Source organism: Gavialis gangeticus, unplaced genomic scaffold (assembly GCF_001723915.1).
Source record: "Gavialis gangeticus isolate Ggan-Ray unplaced genomic scaffold, GavGan_comp1, whole genome shotgun sequence".
In the NCBI taxonomy this organism is placed as follows: Eukaryota; Metazoa; Chordata; order Crocodylia; family Gavialidae; genus Gavialis; species Gavialis gangeticus.
The window spans coordinates 156,579,858-156,594,089 of NW_017729024.1; the positions used below are offsets into that span (position 1 = coordinate 156,579,858).

Below are 14,232 nucleotides of genomic sequence, written 5' to 3' on the forward strand. Positions count from 1 at the left end.
CCCCCCCACCCCCCCTGGCAGAAGCTAGAGTTTTAGCTTTAGTTAAGTGGAAAAGTGAGAGTTAGTCAAATGACAATTAGTCTTCATTTGTCCCTCCTCTATACAGCTATAGCTCTGGAAAAATCCCTCCCCCTTCTTCATTCTGCCTTTCAGAAACAAGTTGCATATTATATTCTGGGGTGTATTGTTTGCAAAAAAAATAGTACCATATTTTTTAGTATGTTGTGGCAACTGTAACAATGTCTTTGGCTGCCAGACAATCCAAAGGGTCACTATCAAGTTAAAAAATAATTATACTTCCTATTTCAAGTCTTTTCAGTGTTGTTAGAAGTTTCACCTGGGACTATTGATTTGAGAGAAAGAAGACTATTTTATTTATTCATTTGTATTTATTTCGTCTTTGACAACCTGGTATTATATTTACACTGTATATTGATTGTAAAACCATAAATTATCTGGGGACCCACAGGCAAGTCTAGTGCCTAAATCTACACTCCTTTGTAAAAATGTACTAAGGATAATTGTGTTGTATTTATATATTTGGGTGGTTTAATGTATTTGATGAACCAACTATCAATCATACATAAGAAAATGTTCCAAGCCTTTTATGCTATGTGAAGAGTAAACAGACTGTTGTATATACAGAAGTCCCATATTTGGTGTGGTGGGGGATGGGGCACATATAGGGACCTCTGGCTGAAGCTGTATAATGTCAACATATAGTTAGGCCTGATTTTTAACAATATGTGTCTTCCTTTTCAGGCAAACACAATTCTTCCTCATTCACATAGCCATCACTTACACTGTTTACCAACGCTAATGAATATGGCAGCATCTTTTGACATCATGAAGGAGAAAAGACTGTAAGCATGCAAAGTTGTGCTAAAATACTAAAACCACTGGGAATGAATGATCACACACATTATATGCTTACTATAGTTAAAATCAAGGCACCTTTTAAAAAGTGTGTCCATGTAGAAATGTCCTTTGACACATAATGGACACATGCTTCCAATTACAAATGGTAATATCTATAGGCAGTACCGGCAACTACTGTTTTCAGATCATACTGCTGAACATGCAATGTACAAATAGTATTGATCCTGAAATTGGGCAGAAATGAAAGGCAGGTTTAATGTTTAATATCAATATTTGCTCTTTATGCCAATGACACTTAAAACAAACACATTCCTCAGAATAAATGTGAAGATAGAATCTTATTTCATGTTTTAAAGTTTCCTTTAATAACATACCAATATTTATTTTGCAGCTCAGTTGCAGTTTAAATTTCTTTCTTTTACATGTAGTGTGTTTTATTGTGTACAAAATTCATTTTATATATTCCATATTTCTTTATAGTGTCTACTTAGATTTCTGTGTGATTTTTTTTTTTTTCACTAGTAATTGAGCTTTTAAAAAACATGATCTGCAGAGGAAAACAATTTTGTAGCTAACTTAAAAATATCTTCATCATTTGAGAGGTTTCTTATGATCTGGCTTTTCAAATTTCTATTCTGTAATAAAATAGAACATTATTTTTATTTTTCTTCATTAATTTTCTGTTAATAAATTGCTGAATTATTTTCGAGCTACTGTAGCGCAATAACTATTAAGCTGTATGGCTATAGAGGGTTGCATATTAAAATAATAATGATAAAGATTTCTGGGTAAGATTGTCTAGGTGCTGGTGTAAGATGTGATGAGATATAAAAAGGAAGATAAATCGTAATTTAGGTTAATACATTTAGTGACATCATTTTTAATTCTGTGGTTGTTACTTGACTTGCACCTCTTTTACAAATGTAGTTAGTGTCAACAAAGGGATAAAAATCATATAGCATGGATACATTTTTAGAAGTACAATGAATATTAGATTCCAAAATGTACTGACTGGAAAAATAAAAATCCACAAAATGGTTTCATTGTCGACTTTGGCCTGTCAAAGTTGCCAAATTATAATTGTTCATATGGATATAAGTGGGTACCAGGAGAGGAGAGGAGAAACAGTAGTGGTATCTGGTAACCTCTAATGCATGGTTTCCATGCTTTGGAGCAGTGGGTGGGGGCTGAGGAACCAAAGAGCAGAAGTGGCATTCCTTCACTTTGCTATTACCTTCCCCTTTCATTTAGTTCAGTTTTTTGCATTCTAGGCCTTGGGAAAATAGCTAGGCCCTCTCCACTTTTCCCTACGTGTTTCTGCTTCTTCAGAGTCCTGTAACAAGCTAAGCTTTCAAGTTTGGTTTGCTTTCAAATAACACATATATTAAAGGGTAATGGAAATATCACCCCCCAAAAAGTTGATATATATCCTGGTATTGCAGAATATAAAATGGGTCTAGTATCTCCCCACATTCCACTTTTCAAGCATCTCTAAATTTTAATGGACACAATTGAGCCTTAGCTGCTGGGGGGGAAGTTATATCTATAATTTGTAGCTTTCAGTGTTACAATTGTTATTTCAGTTGGCTAGCTGTTTGAGTCCTGAAACTAGTTTGGGATTATCTCTTAGAATGTCATGTATTTTTCATCCATGTTTCCTGCCTTTTTAAGGAGACAACTATAGAAGGTTTTAAGTTCTAGCTTTTCAGATTGCTGGTATGGGAATCTATTATTTGTTACTTTTTGGAGAGGAAAAAAGGCATACCAAAAGAAGTTATTTGGTCTGCATTCAAACTAGATGTCCTGTATCTGTCACTAAAAAATAAAGCGCCCCAGGGCGCATTGTTCAAAGCCTGCATTCCAGTCTTCCTAGGTATAACTTGTTACGAAGTAGACGAAAACACGTCATCGCATCAGTTGCCCGTCTCTAACACTAGGAATTCGAATGCTTATTTTTCTGCTGATTGTACAAATCTGAAATATGTAAATGTATCAAAAACTGTACCTTCTACAGTACCTATGAAAGCAGTAGTTTTATTTTTTCTTTTTCACTTCAGAACAGTCATTTATTTCTCCTCAATAACTTAAGGGGACCCAAGTTTATATTCATAAAAGATTTGACAATGGTGTAATGTATGTTGTTGCAATAGAACTTGTCAAATAGTGTTAATTTCAGTATCTTTTTCTATTAGACGAGCCAGTGCAGCACTCAATTGCTTAAAACGGTTTCATGAGATGAAGAAACGAGGACCTAAGCCTTACAGCCTCCACTTAGATCATATTATTCAGAAAGCAATCTCAACACACCAAAAAAGGGATCAGTGCCGTGTGCAGAAAGATATCTTTGTTTTAAAGGTACTCAGGTTTTCTACTTCAACTTCAGATCTCAGAGGGCCTGCATAGATGATGTCATTTAGTCTGGTATAGTTAACTTTAACACTAGTACAGGCAGCCCTCGGACTTACGACATGATTGGTTCCTGAAAATTGCGTCTCAAGTCAAAATGTTGTAACTCAGAACCAATTTTCTCATGAGAAACAATGTTATAAATGGGGGATTGGTTTCTGACCCAAGGCCCAGTACCCTATTTTCACCAAAAATACTCCAGGATTTTGTACTTGATCAATTATAGATGAGTAATATAGCTGCATTAATGTATTTATATTGTAAATACCAATCATATTGATTTGGAAGGACTTCTTTGACATGACTTTGGACTTTTTGAAGGGTTCTTGGCTAGAGTCTTCTCAGGAGTCTTTGCTCATGTAGAGGCAAGACACTTTAATAATTGCCTGCAACCTGCAGCTACACTGTACAAAACAGAAATAAACTGGTATAAATGTGTCACTTGCCTAGTCCCAAAGACTGTACAGTAAATCGAGCTTTGTATGATTTTTTTTAAATGTCCCCAGAAGTCATGATTTAATATCTCTACTTCTGTTTTTGTTTAACCTGTGATCCTAATAGTGTAAAAGCTTACTATAGCATATGTATTGTCAAACATTAGTTATGATATACCAAACATTATTTATAGAACAGAACTGCAGATTTGATCATAAATGCTTTTAAGTTATGGTAACTTGCAGTTATGGTAATTTCTCATTCAAATATAACAGGATACAGAGGAAGCACTTGTAATGAACCTTCGTGATAGCCAAGTTCTTAATCATAAAGAGAACCTTGAATGGAATTGGAATCTGATAGGGACCATATTGAAGGTAAGAAAAAATACAGGAAAGTGGATTTTTTAAATTGATTTTTAAAAAGGGATCTGGTTTTTATACAAGCTTAAAGTTGGTGATAGTTGAAAACAATCGTGAGAGAACAGTACTGAGTCTTTTTAGAAAACAGGTTCCTACTTAATTTTATTGTCAGTGTACAGTCATATACATTTAAGAAGTAATATGTGCAAAAGATGACAAATTAACCATTTTCCAATAAGGTTGCATCAAATAATATATCAAATATTTATTTTTAAAAGTTTCTTAAACTTGTAATAGTAAAACACTAGTATTAATTAGATCATTACCTGGAAATTAATATTATCCCATTTTAATCCGAAGCAGGCACTTGTCCAACATAATGCAGTGTTAGTCCATTTAGGCATATTTTCTTTACTCTAGCAAAATCGAGGTTTAAAGTGGAAAGTGATTACAGGTCAAGATTGAGATACTTTGGCAAGATTGTAGGAAAGCATGATATTATATTGTGTCTTCTGTTTTAGATTGGTATGACTATAGACCCTTTCTATCAAGATCACTTGATTCATTGTAAAATATTAAAATTGGATTATTCTTGGTAAAATGAATACTCCTTTATCAGAGAATCTATAGTACAAGCAGTGCACTATCTTATCCATTTTGAATATTACATATTTTGTGGAACAAGTGTCAGTGACCATTACTAAATTCACTGAATCCAGTGAAATCCAGTGTCCAGGATGCCTTTAGAGGTGTCTCAGCAGTTCCTATGACAGCTGCTGCTTCTGGATGTTTTTCTGACATTGTGGAGAAAGAGTAATGTTCATCTCTACACGACTGCCTTAGCTTTCATTCTTGTGTCTCCAATGTCACATTTGCAGCCATAAATTATTCTGCTCTTATTACATTTCGGATAAAATCTTCTATGTACAAAGAATACAAAATTATTAAAGGAAAAAGTTGGAGTATAGATGGGTAAACATCACTGTTAGAACTGAAACCAGCAAACCAGAGAAGGTATACATTTGAAATTCTGGCAAATTTTGTTACAAGAAAGGAAGAAAGTTCTGGCTAGTTACTTATACAGCATGTTCATCCCTGGAAAAATATAAGTACAAGGTAGTCATAAATCTGGCATATAAACCTAGATTGATTTATATTAGATTTTTTTGTTGTTGTTCAGATGACATAAATCATGTACAGTATCATCATTTTGCTGGATTACTACTTTTATTTTTCAAACTGTTGATTTCTTTTTAATTATTTAAATGTAACATTGATAATTTAAGTTAGTGTGAAGTCTTATGTATAAGAAGTCCATTTCTACTCTTCAAAATGTCTTCTATTTAATTACCCTATTTTGAACTGAAAGATGCAATTGGGTGCTGAAATTAAGATTTTTTTCGTAACACTGGAGAAAATAGAAAAACTTTTCAATCATATAGCTAAATTCTATGCTGAGATCAGATTTTCCCTAAGGTGGATTTTCCTAGTGCTCTGTTGAGTAGAGTTTCATAAGTTTCAGAAGGTTTCAAAATCAGATACCATATTATTTTATGCCTCTCTCTTTTCTTAACCTCCCTCGATCCTTTGCATTACGTCAGTGCAAACTGGTGTTCTTAGGGATGGTGCAGAATGGTTAAGGCATCTTGCTATAACTTCAGAGATGCAAGTTCAGTCAACCCAGCTGCTAATAGGTAGTTAGTCATTCAGGCAAGGGAGCAAGGTTGTGCCATTAGCCAAAGGTGCTGTTGGAAATAGACACCGACATGCTTTAAATATTCTAGCCTGAGCTACTCAGTTCAGATGGATCTTTGGCTTTTTTTTTTTTTTTTGTCAGCCTGGTGATTGTACTACCCCTTAAGTTAATATCTATAAATAGAAGTCTTATATTTATTTTAAACAAAAAATATTTTGATACTTATAAATACAGACCTAACTCCCTACATTAATATAATTCTTTTTGATCTCATGTGTTGGTATTCATCCATTGTTTCTTTGGTTGAGGGTTTTCATACATCAGTTAGTGACATTGCTTGTGTTTCAAACACTTCTAATTAATGTTTTAAATGATTATGCAGTGTTACTAATTGCTTTGATAAAATGTAGCGACTTTCTTAACACTGTTTAAATCATATTTATACTAATGAAGGGGTTAAAGGGAAATAGGATAGACTCTTGCACAGTGACATAAATATCATATTTAGATTTTGTTCTTTTGTTTTTCCTAATTTCCTAGTCATACCTAGAATTACTGTCACTGTAATGGGGAATATTTTTATTTTATTTAATCAGCTGTTCTTTTCTAACAGCATGTTTTATAATCAGTTTCAGTCTTTACTGTCAGTTGTACTGCCCATTTCATTTATTAGGATGGTGATATCACTCTGTTATATGACTCAGGCAGGAAGAGGCATGCATATATGCTTTTTCCCCAGATCTTGAAAGAGGGTGTTTACCAGTGATAACCAAAGTAAACTTGCAACTGTAAAGACAGCAGATATGCATGAGCATAAAAAAAGTACATGGGGGGGGGGAAAAGGTATGGGCCAGAAACATCTAATGCTATTTCATTGGTCCAATCTAAAAGTCCTTTTTTAAAAATCAACAGAGAATTAAAAATTTCTAATACAGTTCCAAGGGTGCTGTACCAGAATTTCCAATTCCTTGAAACTGACTCATTGACAAATACAGAAAAATATCAAGTTAAATATCCCTTTAACATTTATATTTAAAGTTATTTTTGTATTTATATGCGCGAAAAAACAAACAAAACTGGTTTTATGTTAGCATATCATATTTTGCAGTTTTATTCTTTAGAACTCTGTAGGTACACATGGTATGCTCCCAGCACTCTGTCTCACTCCAAAATGAAAAGAACGTGTGTGGGAGTGATGAGAACATGGGCTTTTCAGTGAAGCAAATAAATATTAATTTAAAATTTTCATTTAGTCCTGTGAACTAAAACTAGAGATGCTAAAGAACTAGGACACGTCATTAAAATGTATTGGTTTCTATATATTACAGATGCATTTCTAAATATTAAGAGACTAACCCAGGACTGGTGAAAGTCTTATAATGATATATTTGCTATTTTTCTAGTGGCCAAATGTAAATCTAAGGAACTATAAAGATGAACAGTTGCACAGGTATGTAAAACTGTGGACTTCCTGTGAAGGAAGATAAATAATGACATGTTTTTTATCATTTCAATAAGCTATTCCTTTGAAATAGCACATTTTAAAATTTTAATGCGTATATAACATGAAACAGAAATTTTGGTAATTAGGTTACAAAACCTAGAGTAATTTATTTAGCGTAGGTTTTTATTTCCTTTGCATAACTATTAACTTATATACCCTAAAATAGAAGTATATCACTTAGCCAGTTTATAATCAGCTTGGCAAACATCCTTCATTTTATTCTGAACCCCCACGTACCCTCTCCCTCCTCCTTCCCCATCTGCACACACACACCCTTATATGTAAAAAGTAATTGATTATATGGTAAAGGATTATTTTCCAGATCCAGCAGATTGTAGAATTACTTTTTCTAATGAAATATTTACAAGTCTGGCTATGATGCACAAGTTGTAGTGTATAGGTGTTTTCTGGATTTATGCAGTGGTCAGTGGCTGGATTATTTCATGCCAAGTAAGTTGTAAAAAACTAGGACTCTCTAGACTATAAAAATTGCTTCTGCAGCTGATAAACCCGGTTAGTGCCATGTTTTTACAAAATGGAATGCTTCCATTCTTGGCTGCAATTAGAGATTTAAAAAATCCCTTTTATTTTGGATGACTCAGAGCTCTGGACTGTTAACTGGATCATCATTGTCAAAAACAGCAAACAACAAAGTTATTTTTGAGCTTTTTTCATATACCCTGTGTGTGGCTATGTATGTATGTGTGTATACACACACAATTTTTATGTTATCTCGATGAATTTTTAATCTGGTGTTTTTGCATAAGAAAAATCTTATAGCTGTGGAGGTGAAACCTTTAAAATTAATACAAAATACCTCTTAATGATTGAATTGCAATGTATTACTTAAATTATTGCCAACCTATCATATTTAAGAGATACATGCAAGCATAATGCATAAGAATAATCAAACATGCATCATATCATCACTCTGGATTTTATTTTAGACTATTTAATTAATGAAAAATATAAAAATGGGCTTGCAAAGTGATTTTTAGGGATATCTCTAGTCTGGTTCTTGACTTAGACACGGGCAGATCTTACTTCTACTGTAACTAACACCAGGGGGAGTGGGGAACCCAAGCAAAGGAGTATTTCTATATAGATACCATATAAAATAACATTCTCTTTTCTCTCAAACTGAGTAATGGAGCATATTCACTTGAGGTTTACTAATGATTTATAGAAATAGCGGTACAAGCCCTTCAAATTTCAAATGGGCTCCTGAATTCCTGGATTGATTCCATAAGAATTTAAGAAGTACCATACTGGGTTAAACCAGTGGGCCCATCTAGCTTTGTATTCTGTCTCCAACAGTGGCAGAAGTGGATGCTAGAAGGAGGGCATCAAACTGGATAGATCTAGAGTGATCTATCTTCTTTTCTTTTCATTACCTTGTTTGGTATCCATAATTATTAGTTTAGAGATGCCAGAGGAAACATCTCCAATCATTCTGTTCAACAGCTGTGAATAGATGCCATCCATGAATTTATCTAGTCCCTTTTTGAACCTGGCTATGCTATCTGCCTCTACCACCTCCTGTGGCAATGAATTCCACAAGTTAACTATGCATTGCATTAAAAAAATGTACTGTCTCTTATTATTTTTAAACCTGTCTCCCACTATTTTCGGTGGGCTCCCCCTTGTTCTGGTTTTCTGGGACTTGATGAACAACAGTTCCCTGTTCATTTGGTCCATACCATTTGTGATCTTATGGATCTCTATCATATTCCCCCTCAGCCTTCTCCTTTCCAAACTGCAGTGCTGTAGCCTTTTTAGTCTCTCCTGGTATGGCAATTGCTCCATGCCCCTTATCATTTTTTGTGCCCTCCGCCGTACCTTTTCTAATTCTACTGTGTCTTTTTTGAGATGCAGAGACCAGAACTGCACATAGTATTTAAGATGTGAGCTCACCATGGATTTGTGTAATGGCATGTTGTTCTCCATTTTGTTTTCCATTCCATTCTTAATCATGTCTAGCATTTTATTGGCTTTTTTGGTTGCTGCTACACATTGAGTTGACGTTTTCAAAGAACTATCAACAATGACTCCAAGGTCTCTTTCTTGAGTTCTAACAGCTAGTTTAGAAATTAGCATTGTATACCATGTTGAGGGTTTTTTTCTCCAGCATCATTACTTTGTACTTGTCAGCACTGAAGTTCATCTGCCATTTTTTGCCCTGTAATTTAGCTTGGTGCGATCTTTCTGTGGCTCTTCTCCATCAGCTTGGGATATGACTTCCTAAAATTATTTGAAAAATAATTTGTATCAACTGCAAACCTGGAGATTTCACTGTGTACCTCCATTTCCTGGTCGTTAATGAAAATGTTGGATAAAATTGGGCCCTGCCCAGACCCCTGTAGGACCCTACATTTGACCTCCCTCCAGTCTGAAAAGTGACTATTTAGTCCTACCTTTTGCTTCCTCTCTCTTAACCAGCTTGCAGTCCATGAAAGAACTTTTCTTCCAATGCTGTGGCAACACAGTTTTTTAAAAGCCTTTGGTGAGGGACCTTGTCAAAAGCTTTTTGCAAGTCCAGATACATTGTCAACAGTATCCCCTTGTCCCTCAGAGAGCCCCATCAGATTGGCGAGGCAGGATTTCTCTTTACAAAAGCCTTGCTGACTCTTCCCCAGCAGATCATGTTTGTCCATGTGACTGCTGATTTTGCATTTTATTATAAATTCTCCCAATTTCCTAGGGACATAAGTGAGACTGACTGATCTGTAGTTACATATGGGTCAATGTAGAAATGAAAAGTTTTGACTGCAGTGAATTTGTTGCTAGATTGGGCCTTTACATTTGATCAGGGATAACGCTTCAAAAGCTGCTTGAATGGTCTGAATAAAAATAGTGTCACTTTGAAAATGTTGTATGTCACCCACTGAAAGCATATATTTTTTCAAAGGGGAGATGCATGCCAGCCATTGTATAGGCTGATTTTGCTTATGGAGATATAACAAGCATTACGATAGATTTTTTTCTTTTGTTAAGCAGTCTGGAGAAAAATTATCCCTTCTTGTTTTCATAGCCTGATAGATATTGTAATCTATGGAAATTCTAGAGGAAAAAAATTAGCAGAACAGTCTGTAACTAAATGAACTTGTTCTAATGTTTGTTTTTGCTATTTTCTGAAAAGGTATTCTTAACTCATTTTAAATTATGACAGCCCCAAAGTTATAGACAGGACTCTTGTGGCATATAATATGATCTTTACCCCTAAAATTGTCCAGATAAAATTATTAGTTAGGCGTATCAATATTTGCTCCTATACTGATAGTTTTGGGATAAAACTGATTAGTGTCTGAACTTTAACTCAGGGTTAAAGTATTCTTTGTATGCTCTTATTTTTATGCTTATGTTATACTATCACAAATAATTCATATTTCTTGGTGGTAAGCAACTAATTTTTTTCATTTTAATCTTTATTAGGTTTGTACGACGACTGCTGTATTTTTACAAGCCTAGCAGTAAATTGTATGCCAACCTGGATCTGGATTATGGCAAGGCCAAGCAGCTCACTGTCGTGGGTTGCCAGTTTACTGAATTTCTCCTTGAATCTGAAGAGGTGAGAGAGGTTTTTAGTCACAAAACTGGTGAGAAAATGGCTAAGCAAACATATTTACTAAAATTAAGATCTTTATCAAAAAACTTTAGTGTCCTAAAAGACTCTTAAAAAGATCAGCACATCAGAAATCAAATTTAGAATCCTAAGTTTTCAAGGCTGGTCAGTGTAGTAGTAATTAGATAAAAGACCATTGCCAAATTGAAGTGTCTTGAAAATAAAAATGGGATTTATGGAATCTTCCATGACTACTTTTTAGTGAAGGGCAGGGTGGCACATTATGGATTAACTTGCTCAGAAAGGCATGGATGCTATGACAAAGCAGGCTGCAGCCTACAAAAACTCATGCCTTTCTGAATGACTTAGTTCATGAGGTGCCACACTGCCCTACCTTCTGCCAAACCTCAGATTGACACAGATACCTCTCTCTACTTTTCAATGCCAAACTCATATCTGTATTTTCAAGCATCTTTCTTTCAATTAGACTAAAATGTTTTATTGTGCCTTAATCCAGGAGACCAGAGAAGTGTTTTTTTTCATAACTGTTCTTCTGCAAATACCAAATATCAGAATTATTCCAGTTGGCCCACAAACTAAGCAATCACTTTATTTGACTTTAGCTTTTTATTTTGGCTTAATTTTATTTGGATTGTTAGAATCTATATTGTATTAACTTTATTATAGATATGCATTCTGAGAGATGTAAATGAATGCATTTTAGCAAACAAAAGCAAAAAAAAAAATCAATTAAAGCTGTTCCACTACCAAAAACTAAAAAATATCTCCTTACTTTTTTCTTAGGATGGTCAAGGCTATTTGGAGGAATTGGTAAAAGATATTGTACAGTGGCTCAATTCTTCCTCTGGAATGAAACCAGAACGCAGTCTTCAAAACAATGGGCTGTTGAATACACTTAGTCAGCACTACTTTCTATTTTTTGGTACACTTTCATGTCACCCTCATGGCGTAAAAATGCTTGAAAAATGCAATGTGTTCCAGTGGTAAGTACTTTTATTTACTCCAATTTATAATATGTGGTGGATCTGTCATTTAAAACTATCACACCTATCATTTAAAATGTGCACGTAAGAATCAGTCTCTACAAAACTTTAAGTCTAAATCCTTCTGGATTCTCTGGGACTTGAACTCCCCAGTATCTTCAGAAAAAGTTATTGGAGTACAGCGGTTTCGCCAAATGATCTGAAGGTCAACAGAATTGACGCAAACTACTGAACCATTACTGACCTTGAGATCTTTATTTTTCCAGTGCATTTTTGACTAACAAATCTTGATGACTATATGAGAAAATATATTTCAGTATATGGATAGAAACGGGCAGGCAGCATGTACTATTGAATATCATGCTAATGTTTAAGTAAGCCAGTGTGGCATGTTATGCCCAGTCTTTGCTGCAATACCCTTTATGTTGATGGTAACATTTTATTCTGATCCAAAATGGTAAAATGATTGGGAACCTTTAGTAATGATATTGAAGAGTGATTGTAGTAATAGCAGGTTTTGAAAGATTCAGCTAGGGATGCAACTTAAGTTCCAGTTCCTTTAAATCATTACTTCTTTATGACAGAATCAGAAGTTTTTGCATTCTACAGCAATGTTATAAAAGTTAAAGATTTGGATTTTATCTTAAATACCTGAAGTAAGTTAATATTGGGGTAACCCTTTAAGAGGATGAAATTCAAGCATTTGTTTCATGTGATTTTAACTAGGGGTGCTTAGCCCCCAGCCCAGCTGGCCTGTAGCACCTTGTCATCTGCCCTGCAGGAGTCCTCACAGGCCCTGTGTACTGGATCAGTTTCTTAATCCCAGTGTGCAGGGCAGCGTCAGGCTCTGGGCCCCCAATGCTCTATCCCAGTACCAAAGGACAGGAGGTAGCAAGCCCCACAGCCTTATCTTGACATGCGGGGCTTGATTCAGCCTGTAAACCAGGCTCACACCACTCATTTGGCCTATGAGATCAAAAGTTTGAGCACACTGATTTTAACCAATAATACTGACAAGTATGTCTTATTAGTCATTTTAAAAATTTAGTTTCTGTGGTGTTCTTACGGAAAAAGTCAGTGGTGCGACATGAAATTTATATACAGACTATCTATAGCCTTTATGAATTTAAAATAATTTAATTGAATACATGAATTAATCCATTTTTCTACTGCATTTAAAAAATATGAAAAGTTAACTCAGATTACACGTAAACTTCATCTATTGAATAAAATAGCCAAGTGAGATAAATGAGTTAAAAAAGTAATAGTCTCTTTCAACTTTTTTCTAGTCTTCTTAATCTCTGTTCTTTGAAGAACCAGGATCATTTACTAAAACTGACCGTGTCTAGTTTGGATTACAGCAGAGATGGGTTAGCAAGAGTCATCCTTTCCAAAATCCTAACTGCTGCTACTGATGTAAGTGTAATTAAGTACCCTGTTCTTATTTACCATTAGACAATTAATTAGATTATTTAATTTAATCATGTATGGTTAATTTTTAAAATGTCACTTATAAACTGGTTTCTTTTTTCTATAATTATGGAATATATACTTCCACTGGACTCCCATGCAAACTTGTAAAAAGATAAGCTGTCTTGTGTATACCTTGTCTCTGCATCTGCATGGGACCAGCCACAGATGCAGGAATAAAGAAAGGGTAAAAAATTGGACTTCGTAACTGGTGTTGATGTAACAAAAAAAGAAGAGTGAGTAGGCTAAAAATAAAACAGGTGTACTGGATCATTAATAAAAGAAAAATGTTTAGGTTTTGATATTGGTTCCAATGAAAAGCATCAACACTGATGCCAGGAAGAGTGAGAAATAACTGAATACATTTTTGAGACTCATTCAGGAAAATACTATAAAATACCTTGATAAAAGTAGCTCCTTTGTAGACCAGAGAAAAAGAACCCAGATTAGAATAGCTCCAAGAAGAGTGTAAATAAGGGAAATTGAAGACTGGATTTTGAAGAGAAGGATGTAGGTATAAAGGAGAGTAGTATTTCTTTGAAGCTAGCAAATATGGGAGGATTCCTGTATGCTATGGGGAAAGAAGTGAAAGTGAGAACAAGGAAAGTTGAGAACAGTGGCAGGCTGAAAGTGGAAGGCAAGTGCTCATTTGCTGCCTGTAATTACTGATAACATTCTTTAAAGATATATCATGACTATGCAGTTCTGGCTCTTGGGTCCTGTACTTCAGCATGAAGTAGGAAGCTCTAAGTTTGTACATTGGAGTGGGTAGGGGAAATGCCTGTAGCAGAGGGCAGTGAGGCAGCTCTGCTGCCTTCTAGGAAAGGCAGCGGAGCCCCTTCTTCCCAGGCAGCCCCAGCTGGGTCCCCCTGGACCACGACCCATGCAGCTGCCTCCCTTGTGGAGTCTCCTGG

At 35.0% G+C, this 14,232-nt stretch overlaps 1 protein-coding gene across 1 annotated transcript in view; it reads left to right on the top strand.

Moving 5' to 3' along the window:
* RICTOR (RPTOR independent companion of MTOR complex 2) overlaps positions 1–14,232 on the top strand; it is a 208,302-nt gene that overhangs the window by 138,651 nt on the left and 55,419 nt on the right. The window contains exons 16-22 of the mRNA XM_019517936.1: positions 763–863; positions 3,072–3,234; positions 3,996–4,097; positions 7,182–7,228; positions 10,715–10,850; positions 11,649–11,848; positions 13,138–13,264. Coding sequence (XP_019373481.1) covers positions 763–863; positions 3,072–3,234; positions 3,996–4,097; positions 7,182–7,228; positions 10,715–10,850; positions 11,649–11,848; positions 13,138–13,264 — 876 coding nt within the window. The remainder of the gene's footprint in view (positions 1–762; positions 864–3,071; positions 3,235–3,995; positions 4,098–7,181; positions 7,229–10,714; positions 10,851–11,648; positions 11,849–13,137; positions 13,265–14,232) is intronic.